General features: G+C 40.3%; 1 protein-coding gene across 1 annotated transcript in view; it reads right to left on the bottom strand.

Annotated features, from left to right (window-relative positions):
- ptprt (protein tyrosine phosphatase receptor type T) overlaps positions 1-21,308 on the bottom strand; it is a 1,444,026-nt gene that overhangs the window by 178,252 nt on the left and 1,244,466 nt on the right. Inside the window, exon 17 of the mRNA XM_041204432.1 lies at positions 17,060-17,095. Within this exon, the coding sequence (XP_041060366.1) occupies positions 17,060-17,095 (36 nt within the window). The remainder of the gene's footprint in view (positions 1-17,059; positions 17,096-21,308) is intronic.

The raw sequence follows: 21,308 nt of genomic DNA, 5'->3' as shown, positions 1-21,308 counted from the left end.
AATACATCTCTTTGAACTGCCCTGTTTGCAAGGATTTCAGACATCACATCTCCAATTCTTTACCACAGTAAGCCCACCTGCTGTTTATACCTCTATTTCTTCTAAGCTGACTTTATTAAACAAACATGGGTCATTTTTTGAACTGCCATTTCTTTAGGTGTTCTGACAATCTTTAAAGCCCAGCATTTTAATTAAGTTACCTTTACAACTTGAACTAGATATTTGCAATACTATCTTACAAATGATGCTACTGCTAATACTGGTGACTGTTCTGTTTTCCATCACTAATAGTGCTTAGCATGAAGAGCAGAACGGGTGAGCTTGTGTGGTTTGCAGCTCACTAAGATGTAGCCAAAGTAAATGAAAGGTAGCTAGGCCTGAATTTTGTGAGGGAACAGAAGTTAGAAGATTCCTAAGATAAAAGCGAAATACTGCGGATGCTGGAAATGGCAGCTATGGTCTAAGGCTGTATGGGTCACAGCGATCAGGTGACCACACCACAGTAGCAACTCTCTAACTCAAGGGACAGAATTTTCACCTTGGCGAGTGTCCTGACGTCAATGCGCAGTTGCACGATAGTTCGGTTGGCGGGCTCGCGTGGGAATCGGCAGCCTATTACGGCTATTAAACAATCAATTAACTTAAATTTTTCGCTGCCCGTCCAATCTTAGTTAGCAGGCATGCAATAAGACCAAGTGGCCTTTGCATTTTTTTGGAAACCTCATCCACGGGTAGGATGAGGTTTCCAACATCAAATAAAAATAAAATAAAAGTTTCAAAATTTCATTTATAACATGTGAAACAGTCACATGAGGGGACATGTTTTATAACATTTTTCAAATTTTTTTTTGAAAACACTTCATCTCCCCGAGGCAGCTCTGTGCCTCAGGGAGAATTTCAAGTGCAGGTGCACGAAGTTCACGCTCGCCCTGCTCAGCCTCTTCCCCCCTGCACAGGCAGTGCTGAGCGCTGCCACTTGCGTTTCACGCTGGGTGGGCCTTAACTGCCCTGATCGCGGGCAGTGGTCGTCGGCTTCCCAACCGGCACTGCCCGCCCCTGCCGAGCCTGCCCGACAAGGGCAAAATTCTGCCCAAGGTCTCTTTTGAGTAGGAGTATAGGGCCTGGAGAATTTACCGCATTCTAATAGATAATCAGTTGTCACAAAATATTTTTTGTTTTCCTGTCAGTAAATGCAGTAACAATGGAAAGAGTTGGCCAAGAAAATTGATCATTGCCTTTGTGCTGCTTTACAGGATTTTCTATTTAATGGTAGAGATTACAGACAGAAACAAATGAATATTCGAATTATCTGGAATATTATGGGGTGTATAACCCATTGGAGATAGAGGCAGTGCAACAGGCCAATTAAGTGCATATGAAACATTTTATACAGAACAGAGTTACTGCTAGTTTATATAACAGTTTAAAACTATTGATGGAAAATGGGAAATCACAAAATTTTCTGCGCCAATAGCAATTTTCCATTAAGTTAAATGAACGACCATAAAGTAACTTGCCATGTAACCCATCTCTCTGATAGATGTTGCCAGCAGACCAGATAGGTTAGTCAGAAAATTACCCCCTTAATGTGTCTAAATTAGCACATAGTTGTCAAAACTGAACTTATAAACTCCATACATTTTTCCCCTCCTTGCCCACAATTTTCCGAGATATGATACACATGGAATTGCTCTTACTTTGTAAATCCATGGCAATAATAGTCAGATCTTCAACATTTCTTTATATAAAAAATGAAATAACCTGAAATGTACTGAAATGCTGTTGTGTCTTGTAATTTCTCATCTTCCATCAGTATGTTCCAGAGTTTCCAATATGCACCTTTGCTGTGCAAAGTTACTCATTGGCAATGCAACTCCAGAAAATTACCAACCAAAAGGCCAGTTTTGCAAACTCTTCAGGGACATCCACAATCACAGCTTAAGTTTTACAAAAGGCAGGGTGCAACAGGCTATATGCTGATATGAGTTGGGAAAATTATTTCCCAAATAAGAATTGCTGGAAATTGGTGTTCATCTGATTCTCGCGTGATATATGCTCAACATACATAACTACAGTTCCAACAGCATATTGCTAAGCACACCACAACATGCAGAGAATTCCAAACACCATTCTCTCCAGCTGTATGTAGTTCATTGACACTTTAATGTCATGTTACTGTACAATTAAAAATTACTTCTGCCATCTTTTACAGACAAACACAAAGTTTTTGTGGCATTTCTCTATTCACCATTTTAGTGGGAGGATTAAATGGATTAACGCCTATGTTTTAAAAAAGGAAAGAATGCATCAAGCGTTTGTCTGCAGATGTTGCCAGCAGTTTTTTTAAAGTCAAAACTTACTTGCAGCAGCATATAAATGCTAATTAGTGGCAATACAACAAGGCAGAATTAAGATTAATTCCAAGTGACGATGCATTTATGGGGCATAAATAGGTCATACCTCATTCATATTAATTAGACGGTCACATTTCATGAACAGTTAGCAACACTGGTTCAGATATATGTCCTCTTATACTCTCTTAATAAGCTTTTTGTTCTTTAAAAGTAGTAAATAGTATTCTCGTGTCAATTTAATTGAACAACAAGTTCTCTCTCTATATATAAACTTTTTGCTATTAATATGATGCCTTTATTTCACAACTCATTGGATCTGTGAAAAAGACATTGGTAAAGATTTACATCAAAGCTATTAGACATAAATAAGTGTAAATCATTTCTAAGATCAAATCTTTTTAAATACTTCTATTAAGATGATAATCATGCCCTAAGACGATATGCTTTGCAAACTATCAGTGCAAGTAGCGAGCCTCCATTAATTTCTACATTAATTACCATAAGTATTAAGAATGAACCTCAAAAGGCACTGATCTTATTATTTTGGTAACTGGAAAAGTCAGGCTTAATTTGGAAGAGCAGTTTTAATAAAGAGTTGAATGGGATTTACAGTATCTTTGCAAAACTGTTTCCAGACAGCACCAAGAAACGATTTAAATCTGTTAATAAGCACTGTTGTATCAGTTTAGGTTTAAAATGTTTTGGTCTAGGGTTTATTGTTTGCCATTCTGATGCATACAAACAATGTATCAGACACACCAGTTGAAATTTGAATATATTTTTGTTCATATTGTATTATGGTTCATTGCTTATGTATGAGATTATTGAAGCTATGGATGCTGCAACATACTGATAATACTGTCAATCAGACATTATTCTTATGGAAGTCGAAGCAGTCAGTACTACAATAACAGCAGTGTAAAAAGTGAGACATCCTAAATTGTAGCATTAAAACAATAGCTCAGAGGGTAAATACATTTTATGGTGTAATGTTTGGACATATGCCCCTGTATTGTTACAGTTCCGGAGAAGAGTCAAAATGTTAACTCTGTTTCTCTCTCCACAGATGCTACCAGACCTGTTAAGTTTTTTCAACACTTTGTTTATATTTCAGATCTCCATCATCCACAGTATTTGGCTTTTTTTTTGTCCTTTTACATTCTTAGGAGTTGGTGAGAGGGTGGGAGGGGGGGGTGCAGGTGGTGGGGAAGTGGTATAAGTGATCTCTCCCATAGAGTCTCATTGAGGGGTAGCAAAATTTAGCCATTCAGTAATGCTTGGTAATGATTCATTATGTAACCATCAAATGGAGAAAGTTTTGAAATTGTGATTGGCTTTAATTGTGATCATCCACTCAAAGTGAAAAGTCCAGTGATCTTTTATGCTTCTATATTGAGAAAAGGGCCAGGGCAAAGGATTTGAGGGTGGTCAAATTCCAATATGATACAATATCTTCAGCAGAGTAGTAGTAAAAAGAGTAGGAAAATGACGAAGTGGAAAGATGTCCTGAGATGATGCTGACCTTTATCAAACACAAGTTTGCTTTCATACCTTGTGTTGTCAGTGCCAACTCTTGATTGTTTACCATCCTTGTGGAAAATTCACATATATTTTTATTAATGGCACATAACAAACACAATAGCAAAGTCAAGAATAGCAATAATCCTTATTAAAACCATTATGATGGAGTCCATAGTTTAAAGCTTGTATTTTTTGAGACAGGCTCTAATTGAAAAAGGAAACCAAAAGGGAAACTGAAAAAACAAACTAACCCTCCCAAATTTTAAGGAAACTAAGACTAAACTGAGATTGGAAACCAAAATTTCCGGGAGACTGAAACTGGTTGAAACCAAATAAAAAGGGCACAAAGGACACACAGCCATCAGAGATCAGATGATGATCCCAGTGGTGCAGTACAGGCAGGCTGAAGAAGAATGAAGCTAGATGCAGAAGCTTAGAATAGATAAATTGACAGTGGCTGCAGCTGTTTCTATTACTTGAAGATCCAGACTATCGTAAACAGAGTTGAGGAGGTTCTGCAGACGTATGATCTTGGTGAAGATTATGCCCGTGGAATTCAGGTTGGTTGTGCGCTGCTGTCAGCTTGGGATCAGGCTAAAGCCTAGAAGACGAGGAACTGAAATTCTTCATGAAGGAGACAGAGTCTTGAAAGATTTTGTGACTGAGATGATGACATATTTGCTGAATGGACTGCTGAGCCAATGTGTAAGATCTGTCTTAAAAGTATCAACTATTTTAATATGTAACTTATAGTTTATAATCAACCATAATTTGCTTGTAAATTCATGTTTAACTTATGTTGCTTCTGGGTTTTAGACCATAAGTGGTTTGCCAAGATGGTGTTTAGTGTTTGCTTCGTTTGACTTTTGTATGGTAAAAAAATTCTTTTTTTTGTCACTGATAGAATCTTGTGACTTAATTCTTTCAGTAAATAATTGAGATTTTGGATTTCTTCCTTTTAAAAAGAAAAGTTACTGCTCTCAACCGAGATCATAACACCATTGACAATTTTTTTAATGACAACTAAGGTAGAACTATATGTAGATAAGAAAAGGAACTTTTAAAAGCACCTTATTTGCACATTTAATTTTGATTTAAATCAAGGGATTAGGCTTTGTTTGATAAAAGTTGCTCAACGATACTGGTCTAAGTTAGCAGACAGGGAGTTGTCTTGGGTGAAGATCACATTTATTTGGTGAATACAGCAGTATTGACAGGGAATGGGGGAGGGGGATTAGTGATTCACTCAGTTGGCTCGAAGACTAGTGCGTGGTTCAGATTAACACATAGAATCATAGATTGGTTACAGTACAGAAAGAGTCTATTTGGCCTAATGTGTCGGTGCTGTCCCTCTGAAGATGCAGTTCACCTAATGCTGCTCCCCTGCCTTTTCCCCGTAGCCCTGCAAGCTTTTCCTTTTCTGATAATGATCTAAGTCCCTTTTGAAAGCCTCAGTTGACCCTGACTCCACCAAGCTCTCAGTCAGTGCACCCCAGATCATAACCAATTGCTGTGTGAAAAAGATTTTCCTCAGGACGCAGTTGCTGCTTTTGCTAATTAATGTAAATCAGTGACCTCTGGTTCTCAATCCTTCCACGAATGGGAACAGTTTCTCCTTATCCACTCTGTTTAGGCCCCTCATGATTTTGAATACCTCCGTGAAATCTCCTCTCAACCTTCTCTTCTTCAAGTAGCTCAGTCCCAAATTCTCTAATCCATCTATGCAACTGAAGTTCCTCTTCCCTGGAATCATTCTCATGAATCTTTTCTGCACTCTTTCTAATACCTTCACATCCTTCCTAAAGTGTGCCCAGAACTGGACACAATACCCTAATTGAGGCCAAACCAGTGTTTAATACAGTTTTAACATAACTTCCTTGCCTTTGTACGCTATTCCCTATAAATAAAGCCGAGAATTGCTTTATTAACTACGCTCTCAACTTGTCCTGCCACCTTCAATGATTTAGGCAAAAACACACACATGTCCCTCTGCTCCTACTCCTCCTTTAGAATTGTATCTTTTAGTTTATATTGCCTCCCCATGTTCTTCCAATCAAAATTAATCACTTCACACTTTTCTACATTGAACTTCATTAGCCGCTTTTCCACCCATTGCATGGACCTGTCTATGTCCTTTTGAAGTTCTACATTATTCCCCTCATGCTTCACAATATTTCCAAGTTTCATATCATCCTCACATTTTGAAATTGTGCCCTGTACACCAAGGTCTAGGTCATTAATAAATATCAGGAAGAGCAAGGATCCTCACACCAATCCCTGGGGAACTCAGCTATAAACCTTCCTCCAATCCAAAAAACAACCATTTACTACTACTCTGTTTTCTGTCACTCAGCCAATTTCATGTCCATCTGACTGTCCCCTTTATCCCATCAGCTCTAACTTTGCTCACAAGTCTGGTGTGTGGCACTTTATAAATGGTTTTTGGAAGTCCATGTACACCACTTGAACAGCATTACCTTCATCAAACCTCTCAGTTACCTCATCAAAATACTTAAGTAAGTTAGTTAAACATGATTTTCCCTGAACAAATCCATGTTGGCTTCCCTTAATTAATCCACATTTGCCCAAGTGACTATTAATTTTATCCCAAATTATCATTTCTAAAAGCTTCTCCACCACTGAGGTTAAACTGACTGGCCTGTAGTTGCTGTGCTTGTCTTTACATCCTTTTTTGAACAAGGGTGTAACATTTGCAATTCTCTAGTCCTCTGGTACCACCCATGAGTCTAAGGAAGATTGGAAGATTATGGCCAGTGCCTCTGCAATTTCCACTCTTGCTTCTTTTGGTATCCTTGGATGAATCTCATCTAGTCCTGTTGCCTTATCAACTTTAAGTACAGACAGCCTATCCAATACCTCTTATTAATTTTAAACGCTTCAAATGTCTGAAGCACCTCCTCTTTCATCACAATCTGGGCAGCATTATCTTCCTTAGCAAAGTATTAATTGAATACCTCAGCCATGCCCCTGCATCCATGCATAAATCCCCTTTTAGGCCCCTAACCCATCCCAATCTTCCTCCTGCCCCCCTTCTCCCCACCCAACTTTTACTATTTATATGCCAATCGAAGATTTTTGGATTCCCTTTGTGTTAGGTACATAGCTCTTCTCATAGCCTCTCTTTGCTTCTCTTATTTGCTTTCTCAATTTCCCTCTGGACATTCTATAATAGGCCTGGTTCTCAATTGTGTTATCTGCTGATATCTGTCATAATCACACATTTCCTGCTTCAATTTAATCCCTCTCTCTTTTGGGGTTGGAGCCCTGTATCAGCAGAGGTAGATTCAGTGCCTGCCTCCTCACCCTACCCATTATAAAAATCATGGCTATTTGCCGTGGTCTGGCAAATAATTGCCAAGGAACTGTCTTTAGGCAGAGAACTCATGAAAAAGAAAACAGCAATAATCATATGCTCCAGCAATATAACCAGTTATCACACGGTTGTATATGAGGAATCAGTTTGTTGGATAAGTTATGAAGAGCATAGGTTAACTGAGAAATGATCCACTGATATATCAAATGTCAAATTTCATTCTGCATGGCTGAGAGGCCAAGGCATGAATTAAATGCATCAATTAAAAGGTAGTTTTGTTACCAGAGAACTGTCAATCCAGTTTAGTGTCAGTTATTTTCCTCTTTACAATATCTAAAAAATGCTGCTTCTCTAATTATGTATATTTATGTGTATATATATATATATATTATATATATAATATATATTACAACTCCTATATGTAGCTTACTTCTGTTATCACATTTCAAAGTGTAAAAAGCTTTAAAAAACAGAATGAGTCAGTCATTGCCTGATGGATATTCTGGTCTTGATGTAATGATCTCTGCCCAAAGGCATTAATGAACAATTTACACCAGCCACAAACCTACAGATACTTCTCTCAATAATCTCCAGTTGGGCACTTTTCCACAGTGAGTGTCCGAGCATTAACCTCACAAAGACAGGTTAAAATAAGCACAGCTCCACCTTGACAGTGAAATAGCATAGCTATATGTTGGATTGCAGACTCCCCATAAGGAAACCCAAGTACAATCAGCTTGTGCATTGGATTGAAGGAAGTAACAAAGATCTGATGTTGGGTGACCCATATGTAAAAAAAAATTACATTTCTTTGTTGCTTGGCTTGAGTTTCAGTTCCAAATTTGCAATTGTAAGGTTTGGTACTTTGGAAATCCGGATTTGTCATTTGTAAAGCAGTTAAATTCTGCACATTGGGTGGAGTTTAATGCTCTTCCCTGAGGAGAATTTGGAGGTAGGGGGCATTTAATAGGGTGGGGACCCCGCTGCCTTCCAGCATCTGTGCCAATTAAGTCTGGGGCTGGAAAGCCCGAGGACAGCCTTCTTGCCCTGCCAATTAGGGCCCTCAAGTAGGCTTCATTCCACCACCACTGGTATTCAACTACTGGTGGGTGGAACAGTTGCCATGTGAGAAACCTGAAAAGCCGACCCTGTGGGCACTGTCAGTGGGCTCCAATGGGGAGGAGTACGGTGGGGGGTGATGGGTCCTTCTTTCAAAGGCACCCGATGCCTGAATGAGGAACCCATCATCGTGAAGGGAGTGGGCCCTGCTGAGAACCACCCCCCTGCCCTTGCTGCTGACCCCCTCCCCAGTGTCACCCATCTTGCTCTAACTCACCTGTGGCCTCGGGTCCCTCCCTGATCCTGGGACTCTCCCTGGGTGCACTGTCAGCAGCTGCCACTGCACCTCCAGTGATGCTGCCTGCAATGGGCAACTGCCAGCTTCTGACTGGCCAGGAACTCTCAGGGGGCAGGATTTCAGTCCCCGGAGTGCTTGATGCCAGGGAAGGTCTGAGAGGCCCTTAATACCAGTGGACCTTCCCCAAATGAGGTGATGCAGGGCTCTTGCCAGCTGTCTAGCCTGTAACCTTGAATAAATACTGCCCAATGGGAGATCATATTCTATCGCTCCATCAAAATACTTTAAGAAAGAACACATGATTTGAAGCCTAAGGATTAAATGAATCTGAGGATATCTCGATAAACAGCAAGTTCTGCATTACAAACACATCTAAAAAAAGTAGCATTATATAAAAGTACACCCAGGTCACCTGTGCCTTAGAGATAAAAGGAAAAAAAATTGTGATTGATGGAAATCTGAAATAAAACCAAAAAAGTCTGTCGTTTTTCCAGTGCCTTAGAGTAGCTTGCATAATATAATTGCTGCATTGTGTTGCTATAGGAGTTTTGTGGGTAAGTAGTCAAAGGACATTAGTACTAATATTGAATCCTGTATTGTTCAGTCATTGCAATTTAGGTGCAGTGAAAGCTTCAGTAGAAACTGTTGCTATGCCACAGAGGCTAGTAATGTGTCAAGAGTTGGCCCACAAACTCTGCTACCAGTTTCAGTGTTAGCTGTCTACAGGTCTGAAGCTAGAGGGTATAGCATCGTGGCTATGGAGATTGCAATTCTATTATTTGTGGTGCTGGCTGCTGTCAACTTCATAAGTCCTTCTGACACACAGCCAAAATGTGAGTCACACAATGATTCTCTTCTTCAAGGAAGATGCATTTTCTCTCTGGGGTTGTGCCTAATGTCTGCCAGCATGAAAGCTGACATTGCTTTGTGCTTTGTTAAGGTGGCGGATGTGCTCTTATTAGAAAATTAGACACTTAGAGAGCAGAACAATGCATATATGTCAACTAATCACTGCAGCTTTAACCTATTCAATGGTTGGCTGAGTGATTTGGAGTAATTAAAACTACTATTTTCATGGTTATCGCCTCAGCATCATTGCAATTAACTGCAAACTGAATTAAACTATTATTGATGTATTACTCAAAAGTCAGAATGCTTCTCCTTTGTAATTCAAAAATAAGTTTTTGGTTACCTGTTTTCAACATTGTGGCTTAACACTACTGTGACCAATAATGCAAACAGCATTTGATTACTGCTAATGATGGGAGACATAATAAAATGGTACAGCAAAAGTCAATTTCTAAAGAGCCCTGATACATGTTTCTTCAGGCAGCATCAACAAACACCTGACAGGAAGGTTTTAAAGGTACAGTCATGCTCTCCCCCATCCTGAGCAGAACAATTGAACAAGGCTGTATGGAGGCTCAAAGAGAAGATACACTAACGTATTTTACATAACGTGACAGGTCTCCAGCTGACTGCACTTAAAAGCAAATGTGCAGCTGTGGCATAATTATTTTTGTTTAAAAAGCAGAAAATATAATGGAAGATAAATTGGGTGCTAGCCGGTGAAAACAGGCACAGGGATCGTGATGTGTAATTAATGCCTATTCAACGTAATGCAAAGCAGTAAACCAACTTCATGCTCCCAGCTTGTATGAATGAGTACTGCACACAGCCAGAGCTAACTTGCTGGCACCAACTAATGCTAGCATGCACCCTTAAAGGAGGAGGTGCATTGTGGCTGGAGCAGGTGCTGGCAGTTGTGCAGGAAGTGAAGCTGAGCTGGGAGACAATGAAGAACATGGGATAGGGCGAGCTCCAAGGTTTTCTGGAGGTTTGGTGGAGTAGGTAGAAAATAGACAAGATCCAATGGGCAGGTCCAATATCCACAAGAGACCAGGAGGTCCTCCAAACACATTCAAAAGGCAGTGGGAACAGATATAGCTATGGGTGTTAAAGCGAGGAGTGAAGGCCTGAGGGCCTGGACACAGTGTTGCAAGAAATTCATGGACCTCGCATGAGTACTCATTCGTGCCTTTCAGAACCTTACAACCATAGAAAAGTTATGGCAGAAAGAGGCCATTCAACCCATCATGTCTGAAAAAAGATGAAAAATAAACTAGCTGCTCATTTTAATCCCACTTTCCAGCACCTGGTCCGTAGCCTGGCAGGCTACAGCACTTCAGATGCAGATTTAGGTACCTTTTAAATGAGTTAAGCATTTCAGCCTCAACCAACAATTTAGTCAGTGAATTCCAGACACCCACCACCATCTGGGTGAAAAAGCTTTTCCTCATATCCCCTCCAATCCCTCTGCCAATCACCTTAAATCTGGTAATTGACCCCTCAGCTAGGGGAAATAAGTTTTTACTGTCTACCCTATCTAGGCCGCTCATAATTTTGTGCAACTCAATTAGGTCACCCCTTAGCCTCCTCTGTTCTAAGGGAAATAACCCTAGCCTATCCAATCTCTCCTCATAGCTGCAATTTTCAAGCCCTGGCAACATTCTTGTAAATCTCCTCTGTACTCTCTCCAGAGCAATTATGTCCTTCCTGTAATGTGATAACCAGAACTGTACATAAAATTCCAGCTGTGGCCTAACCAGCATTTTATACAGTTCCATCATTACATCCCTGCTTTTGTATTCAATACCTCGCCCAATAAAGCAAAGCATTCCATACGCTTTCTTGACCACCTTATCCACCTGTCCTGCCACCTTCAAGGACCTGTGGACATGCACTCCAAAGTCTCTCACTTCCTCTACCCCTCTCAATATCCTCCCGTTTATTGAGTATTCCCTTGCTTTGTTTGCCCTCCCCAAATGTATTACCTCACACTTTTCCAGGTTGAATTCCATTTCTCACTTCTCCGCCCACTCAACCAAACCATTGATATCATTCTGGAGTCGACAGCTATCTTCTTCACTATCAGCTACATGGCCAATTTTTGTGTGATCTGCAAATTTTCCAATCATACCTTCCACATTTAAGTCTAAATCATTAATATATACAACAAACAGCAAGCGCCCCAACATTGAGCCCTGTGGAACACCACTGGAAGCCATTTTCCATTCGCAAAAACATCTAGCGACCATTACCCTTTGTTTCCTGTCACTGAACCAATTTTGGATCCAACCTGCCACCTTCCCCTGTATCCCATGAGATCTCACTTTCCTGATCACTCTGCCAAGTGGGTCCTTGTCCAATGCCTTACTGAAATCCATGTAGACAACATCCACTACACTACCCTCATCAATCGTCCTTGTTACTTCCTCAAAAAATTCTATTAAATCAGTAAGACACGACCTTCCCCTAACAAAACCATGCTGACTATCCCTGATCAATTTGCACCTTTCTAAGTGACAGTTTATCCCGTCTCTAAGAATTATTTCCAATAATTTGCCCACCACTGAAGTCAGACTGTCAAGCTTATAATTTTCTGGCCTATCTCTCACACCCTTTTTAAATAATTGTACAACATTCACAGGCCTCCAATCCTCTGGGGCATTGCCTGTGTCTAGCAAGGATTGGAAAATGATCCTCAGAGCATCCGCTGTTTCCTCTCTGGCTTCCTTCAGCAGCCTGGGATACAATCCATCTGGACCTGGTGATTTATCCACCTTCAAGGATGCCAGTCCCTCCACTACTTCCTCTCTCACTATGCTTATTGTGTCTAATATTTCACACTCCTCCTCTTTAACAAGAATGTCTGTATCATCCCTTTCCTTAGTAAGGATAGAGACAAAGTACTCATTGAGAACCCTGCCCATATCTTCTGTATTAACCCACAAATTCCCAAGTACATCTCTGATAGGCCCTACCTTTTCCTTAAGCAAAATACTGCAGATGCAGTATCTGATGCTGCAGATGCAGATGGAAATCTGAAACAAAAACAGAAAATGGTGGAAAAACTCAGCAGGTCTGGCAGCATCTGTGGAAAGCTCTGAAGAATGGTCATTCTGGCTCGAAACATTAACTCTGTTTCTCTCTCCACAGATGCTGCCAAATCTGCTGAGTTTTTCCAGCATTTTCTATTTTTGGTCCTACCTTTTCCTTAGTTGTTCTCTTGCTCTTAATGAACTGGTAAAACACCTTAGAATTTTCTTTGATTTTACCTGCCAATATTTTTTTCGGATCCTCTCTTCGCTTTCTTAATCTCCGTTTTTACTTCACTCCTGTACTTTCTATACTCCTCTAGGCTTTCTACAGTGTTAAGTCTTTTGTGACTGTCATAAGCTTTCTTTTTCTGCTTTAACTTGGCCTGTATGCATCTATATAACCAGGGGTCTCTAGATTTGGGAGTATCATTTTTTTTCTTGGTGGGGATATGTCTACACTGTACCCATAAAATCTCGCCTTTGAATGCCTTCCACTGATTTGACACAGTTTTTCCTTCTAGTAGCTGTATCCAGTTCACTCTCACCAGCTCACCTCTCAGTTTTGTAAGGTTTACCTTCCCCCAATTTAGGACTTTTACTCTTGTTCTATCCTTGTCCTTTTCTATAATGATGCTAAATCTAGCTATATTATGGTCACTATCTCCAAAATGGTCCCCCACTGCTACTTCATCCACTTGCCCAGTTTCATTTCCTAAGACTAAATCTATAATTGCACCCTGTCTCATTGGGCTTATGTGCTGGCTAAAAAATATCTCTTGAATGCAGTTCAATAATTTGCACCCTCTGTGCCCTTCACACTGTTCGTATCCCAATTGATAATAGGGTAGTTGAAAACCCTATTGATTACCATCTATTGTTTTTGCACTCAGGAATCTGTCTACATATTTGCTCTTCTAACTCCCTCCCTCCTAGCAGTGTGGCTGCCCCTATTTTATTTCTGAACTCAACCTACTTGGCCTACTGAAACTACTGAATGTCAGTCTACATTTTTGTTTAAACTTCTCAAATGCCTCTACTACTTCGTCAACCTCCCAAGTCATGGGCTAGAACTGTTCATTGCTGCAGTGGCAGCCATCCTGTTTTCACATGATTCACTCAGTTTTCTTTCTCTCTCTCTGGCACTAATTTTGATTGATTTTTCTCAGTCTAATTCAGCATTTATTTTGTTTACAATGTTTGGGTTTCACCCACAAACACCTGCTGCCACCATGTCATGTCTGGTTCCCGGGAGTTCAAAATAATCACAGTATTAGACACAAACAATGGAGCTTTCATCGAGTGTGTTTTTCCAGATCTCAGCATGTGCTGTGAATGATACATCATTGTTTTGGTACACAGACCGTAATACAGTAGTGAGTGATGTGGCATTCTGGATATCAATGTATACCTACTCATGACAATGTAGTTCCTAAAACATTTTGGAATAATATAACAATATAACACCTCACATGAGTGGCCAAGCTCAGTGATCGTATCTTCAAATGCCATATCCTATTAACTGCACCACACCACTAGCCTCAGCCATTGCTCAAATCACCACACCCCTTCACTCACCTATGAACAACCTCTATTAATCAGGATTTGTACTTAACATTTGTATGATTCACCTCACCCTCACACACTTTGCAATGCTGCAAGCCTCATGCCCACATCTCACAAGTTGCAAATACAGTTAGCTATTCAACTATGACAGTGCTTTAGCTAAATCGATTGCATCACCCTTCCACATCCATCCCACTCGCAGAGCAAGGTGGTGCGTAACTGGAAGTGGCAGGAGCTAAGTGGAGGAGACAGATGCGCCTGTATATCCGCATGGAGGAGATGGTGCTGGCCATTATTGGGATTGCCATTGCTGAGGCCATGGCCAGTGTTGGGATGGAAACCATTGAAGGTCGCAGTATCCTCATACCTAATCCTCCTTCTCACACCCCACTTCCCCCTCACCCCACTGACAGCTTGGACTCTATTAATTACAGAGTTCTAATATACAAGATGCAGATGATCTAAGTACCTCTTACTTTCACCCATCTCCACATTGCAATTTTACCCTTGTGCCTTTTTTCTTTCAGATATGCAAGGGGGTGGGGGGTGGGGGGCTGCAATCTGGCCAGGCAGTGGAGTAACATCAAAAGAGAGTGACAATGAAGACACAGCCCCGACACTTGATTTCACATTTGCAACCATCAGCTCAGATTCTGACACCGTGCATGGCTTAGTGGACAGGTTTAAAGTGGGATTTCTAAGAGGTGTATGAGTAGGCCACAACCAGGGCAAAGGTCAAGACTAGTGCAGGTGTCAGCACACTAGTGGGGGAGGTCACATATGGGTTCCATTTGCAAAGAATGCAAATGAGTAATTTGTTAGGTCAGTTTGCAGAAGAATACTGATAGGTATGAACAACAAAATGCTTGGTGCATTGGGAAGCCTTCCAGAAAGCCTCTGATCAATGTCCATGAGCATACAGAAGACCAACACTGACTTAACACAGAGCTTCATGCAAATCTTGAAGTTCGTCCTTTCCAGCATGGAACTCCAGTCACATACTTGTGGACCCAATCATGATGCTGCATCTAAATGAATGATGTAGTGGCTTCCATTTACAGTCCAAGCAAAGCCATCAATATTTGACTGCTGCAGTGGAAGCTCAGCTTGCTATCATGCAAGCGCCGGCTGCTCCCTTTAAGGCCATGGATTACAAGGTCTCACAGCAGTCCAGCAATTTGTCCTCAAACAGATTACTAGATTGCTGAGGTGCTGCCCCAGGGGAGTGGCAGTGGCTCCGTGGAGCATGAACCTGCTGCCCTCTTAGGCTCAGTCATGATCCTATTGAATGGCTGGCCAGCTTCAGGAGGCTGTAAAGCAAAATCCTGCTCGCATGAAGGCGGCATATGTCCTCCTAACCCTGCCCATGCTGTTGCCAGCCAACCAGCCCATTCTGCTGCTGCCTATGCTGAGACAGCAGCTGCTTGAAGTAGTCCTCAAAGGTTAAGTGTCCTACAACGAAAGTTGGCAGACGTTTATTGACCATGCGGCACCCATTAGGCTAGCACTGCATAGGAGCTCTAGGACAGACAACGGCATACAGAAGACAGGTACTAAGGGAAGTGTGCACATGCACTGCGGACATTATTATGGAGCTTTAAGGGCACTTGTAGTGCTCAAAAAATAGGTACGAATGAGCTCAGTGTCTGGCCCATTGTTAGAATTTTTCCACATACTTTTTAGCAGGAAACAAAAGAATCATGTATTCTCCTGTCACCAATTCACAAATATAGCTTCCATTTTTCTGTGATGCTAACCCACTGTTGTTCATGAGAAATGAATGAGAAAGAAATGCTGATTATGATGAAATTGATTCCTGGTTTATTTTCAGCCATTCTATGATTGTTAGAATAAAATATGTTAAACATGCAATGAAATAGATTTTAGAATAGAAATGTAAAGGGTTTCTGTTTGCTACATGAAAGGAGGCAATTTTATATGAGACATTGGGGGTTATTTTGACCAAAGTGTGAAAACATGTGCTAAATGGGTGCAGTATTAATGCGACTAGCCTGGTTGAAACTCTAGATTTAGCATACAGTTTTGCTTCTAATTGGTAATTACAATGATTTGAACTTGTCTGAAGATGCCAAACCAGAAACCTGCATGTTTAGAACTCACCTGGTGATTTCTTTGCATTTTATGTGTAGCAGTATATGTGGGTTCCTTGCATCCACTTTGACTGAAGTGAATAAAGCTCTGGTTGGCACACTCAGAGTTTGAAGAAAATGGTGCACACTTTTTCTGATGTAGCACTGGAGAAGTTGGTGAAGGGGATATGGCAGAGGAGACCTGCCCTTGCACCTGCAAGGGATAGAATGTCACCTCACTCTCTTGTCTCTTGTTCCTGGGGCAGTTTTTCCCAGCCTCATGTGACCCTCATCTTGTCCAAACACCTATAAGGTGTCCAATAAGACCATAAGACATAGAAGCAGAAGTAGACCATCCAGCCCATCGAGTCTTTTTAGGTAAAATCAACAGAGAATTTCTGGAATGAATGTTGATAAAGCATTGATGAGGCATTGACGAAGTGTTTTAGAAAGTCTCCCGATGTATTTTCAGCCCCAACAACAAAGATGTAATGATGAGCATCCCTCTCAGTAAGATTTGAATTGACATCAACGTTGTGTTTACTCCTGCGTGGCTGTTCACTCTTAGGAGAGATGGTTAGTCAAAGCATTAGCCACCAAAATGCCATGTGGCCTCTTTAATGAGCAATAGTAGGCACTTTATGTGGGAATGAGCTGTTTAACAAGACTCCGGGTGACCATACTTAGCCCTAGCTTCAACTCCTTTACCCAGATAATGTCCTGCATTAAACACTAAACCAGCATTTCATCTTAAGACTCCATCCTGGCTATTCTTTACCACCTAAATTATTGGGTAATAACACCCACATTGAACCTTGCACTATCACAGTTTACATAGTCAATGCTATTTTGCCTTTGAAATATACAGCATAACTTTGGGTGCAAACTATTCTCACAACAGACCTGATTAGTAGGATACACAAGTATAATAAGCACTAAAGAATTAGGCAGTGTCTCACCTATTACTGCATTGGATGCTTCTTGATCTGTTGATACTGTATTTCATCAATCCATCAATAAGTGAGATCAAATTAGTTATGGAAGAAGGCAGCAGGCAAAAAGAGAGATAAACACTTATTAATGTACAATTAGACATTATGTTAGAATCCTGCAATTCTAATTTCAGTAGAACAACAAGAAATAATCGCATTTCTGTTAACAGAAATTTGAAATAAAATCGAAATTATTTATATACTTCTTATTTGAGAGAATATTCAAACTGCATTTCATTAGGAGTTAAAACTGATAACATGAAGAAAAAATGTAGACTCATTGGGACTGATTCTAATGTGGCTAAATTGACATTATCTCACCATGTAACATCAAAATGGTAGGATTATCACCCCATTAATGTTATGCACCGGTTGCACCATATTAAGGGGCCGACTGCTAGCCAACTGAAGGGGTGACCTATTTAGTCAGTATACCTTTTCAATGTGCAAATTGGTGTCTTCTAAAGTACACTGGACTGCAATTTCCTTTTTATAACAGAATTGATTGCAGTATGTGTTGTGCACCCTTCAGCCCAGTTTAACCGACTATATAGGAGAAAATCGCCCTACTGTTAAGTATTATATTTTGTTTTTGTAGAACCAGAATGAACAGGTGCGCTCCTCTGGACTTCACAGAAATAATCTCTGCTACTGCCACTCCGGGCTCGTCCTATCTTCACCATTATGAACCTCCGCTTCCTCACCTCCCCGCCGCACCGCCCCCCCACCCCCCCCCCCCCCCCCCCCCCCCCCCCACCCTCCCCCACCCTCCCCCGCCCACAACCCCCCACTCCCAAAACAGAGATACCTGTTGGTGGAGTGTTCAGCTTTTTGACACCCGGAATTTAACAGTTCCATTTAAATGAGACCTTGAAAAGGATCAGCTTCCTGGTTTCCTGCACATCTGCCCAAAAGCTAACCCCACCAACCTGACTATGCATTAAAACAGGGTAGCTTACAAGTTGTTATTACTGATATTACTGGACATTCCTTTTTCCGCTAATTTAAAATAAATGTTAGCTCTCCACTAAAATAGGAAAAAATATTCCTGTGATGTGGTAAGTATTCATCCATTCATCCACGAATATCATCTGTTATTTTAAGGCTCCCGTTTCTTCATTATCTAATTTTTTTATTCATTCACGGGATGTGGGTGTTGCTGGCTGGGCCAGCATTTATTGCCTATCCTTAGTTGCCCTTGAGAAGGTGGTGGTAGGCTGCCTTCTTTCATCTTTGGTATCCATGATTCAGAGACAGCAATGTGTAAATATATAAAACTGCTTCATGTGGTCGATATTTAAAACCAGGTCAAATTTAGATTTGCAAAGACTTCATGCAAAATTAAATGCAACACATGGGTCTTAGGCCATTTGGTAATGGTGTCAAAAAGTATGTAGTCTGATGTAGCTATTGTGACAGTGCCCTCGAGTGGTGCATATTTAGTCAGAAGTATTTACACTTCAGAGCAACATGCTTCGAGCCATGATTTGTTTTTGTGGGCCAAATTTTAAAAGTGCGTTCGAAAATCACAATGTTTCTATCCTGTTTTCTCCTTGAAGTTGTAATAGGAAAATCATGCAATACCAGTAAATATATTTGGAGGTGTTTAGTTCTTCATTAAAGCTTATGACCAAGTCCTGATGATGAAAAACTAAATCATATTCTCCTACATCTCTTCAAACACTTGATTAATTCAGAACCTCAGAGCTTAATTCAGAACTATTTTGTCATGAATTTTGGAATTTCAATAGAAATAAAATTGAAAACAGATTACTAAACCTTGTGCTATAGCTCCTTCCTTCACTCATTTATTCAATGTTTAAACATTAAAGCAACACAAACAATTAACAAAGTATATTGGCATAGGAATTTCAAGCATTGATTTTAGTGGATGAATACATCCATAGGACACTGTTATTGCAATAAAATCATAAACTTCTTAAAAGTAAACAGGTTAACATAGCAATGTTAAGATAGCGGAGTGATATAGAAATGCGTCAAACATCATCAGTTAAATATCGGCAATAGTGATTTGTAGGCTTTATTTCAGAAAAAAAGATGAGTTGTAAACTCTATTCTGTCTCTATGAGGAGTCTGTAAACAAAATGATGGTACTTGTGAACAAAGCATATGCATAATAATTGGCAAACACAAATATATTTAGATCAGAGACTCTATCCATTTGAAGCTATTGAAAAAACAGGCATAGACATTCACTATATGTAAGTTGAAAAAACTTGGATCTTTTCAATGGAATCTAATTTTATGATGAGTATTTTGCCTGGATTAGGTGTCTATTAACACAAAGACATTTGCAATATAATAATTTCCCTGCCACCTCACTTTTTCTTTTTGTAGGATCAGCTGATGCATGCTGGGAATTATGATTCCATGGTTGGCAGTAACCTTTTCCCTCCTCCTCTTGACACCATACTTAACTGGGCATTTATCATGTGTCAGACAGTGAAAGGCTGAGGAGTTAATCACAATGGATATTGCAGTCAAGCCCAACCCATTCTCCATGCAAATACTTTCCAGAAGAATTGTTTGAATTTTAGGTAGAGACACTGGCTAACTTTAACCCAGAATCTAATTGAAGTTTATCATTTATCATTAGGAAATGTGGCACACACTCAGAATCTACCTGGGCCTTTCCAGTTCTGTATGGTGCCATTTTACATTGGCTTTAACATCGTGAACCAAGCCACTGGAGAGCAACCACTTTTATTCAAATTAACATTTCCTGAACATGTCAAACCATTTAACTTGTTTTGCGTCATCATCTGAATTTAACTGAATATAATGTATATACTCAACATATAAATTGTCGGATTTATTCCTCCTGATATTTTTATGCATAAATATAAATTGTTTTTTAAAAATGCTCTTATAGTACCTGAGTAATAAGAATTTAGTAAACATTAGTTTGGAGTATCTTGTTTTGAACAAACAGGGAACAAGGAGATGATTTAGCTGGATGAAAACAATTAGGAAATAAAATAGCTGTTAGACCCACACCCATAACAACTAAAAGACAAAATACAGACTCCTTTTATATTTAGCTTGTGTGTGAATAGTGCATTGGCTGGCAGGGGAACAGGCGTACTATCATGCACTCCCATGCAGTCAATGGCACTGTCATGGGGCTGCATCTCTACACTGTCACTGCTCTGTGCAAGAACAGAGTGAAAGAGTCAATGGTGCTCCAGAAGTACCTGTTACCTTTTCCACACTCCTATCCATTCTCTCCTTCATGGATTGAATGGTGGATGAGATGCTTGAGATGCTAGACCTCAAAGCCATGATTTCAGCAGTCTGAGACCCCAGTAAAGCAGTCGCCTTAATCTCGATTACTGTACGACCCAATACTGTGTTCATAGAAGTGACTGCTTACTGCACAGTTGGTTCCATGGTCTCAATATCTTACTGAATGACCCAACACAAACCAGAGTTGGACTCCTTCGTGCTCTGTATCATTGTGCACAAGTTCTTTGACAGGGTGCTCAGCGCAATTAAAGGCACACGAACTTGGTAATTAGCCATAGTCCAAGAAGGACAATAGGCATCTCTCTCGATCAAAAAGAGACAATTGGTTATATAGCTTGAAAGGCACCACTCCACATCAACATGGGGCAAGGTAAGAAGGCAGGCCTCCATTAACTACCACAACTGGTAAGGAATTGAACCCACGCTGCTGGCAGCATTTTGCATCACACTCTAGGCATCTAAACTATCCAACCCCTGAACTTAAGTCAAATCCAAATACTAAATAATCACCTGCATTCTGCTCACAAAATTTGCCATGGTATCTAGGTAGCATGCCGGGGATCGAATAGAGAACCCTCTTTATGATTTGCTAATTTTAGCATGTGCACTTCACATGATCCTCAATATTCTTCAGAATGCGACATAGTAACATGGAAGACTATGACTTAGGCTTTGGTTTACATGCACATTTATTAATCAGTAAGGGAACAAGTGAACAGTAGCTATGACACACTACATTTTACAGCAGTCTTTAAGCTTAGGTGTATCCTTGAGCAAGTACAAAATAATACATTGTCACAAATGCTGAGCTAAACTCAAATGTCATCCTACATGGCAGTTCTTGTTTGTTCTCACCAACCAGGCTGAGAAATGCCCTCCAGAAAGCAACAAAACCCCAAGCAACTTTAAATAACAGTATTAATTTCAAAAAAGCTACAAATCAAATTCG

The sequence above is a fragment of the Carcharodon carcharias genome, chromosome 14, assembly GCF_017639515.1.
Source record: "Carcharodon carcharias isolate sCarCar2 chromosome 14, sCarCar2.pri, whole genome shotgun sequence".
Classification (NCBI taxonomy): Eukaryota; Metazoa; Chordata; class Chondrichthyes; order Lamniformes; family Lamnidae; genus Carcharodon; species Carcharodon carcharias.
This window is presented reverse-complemented; position numbering and strand designations above follow the sequence as displayed.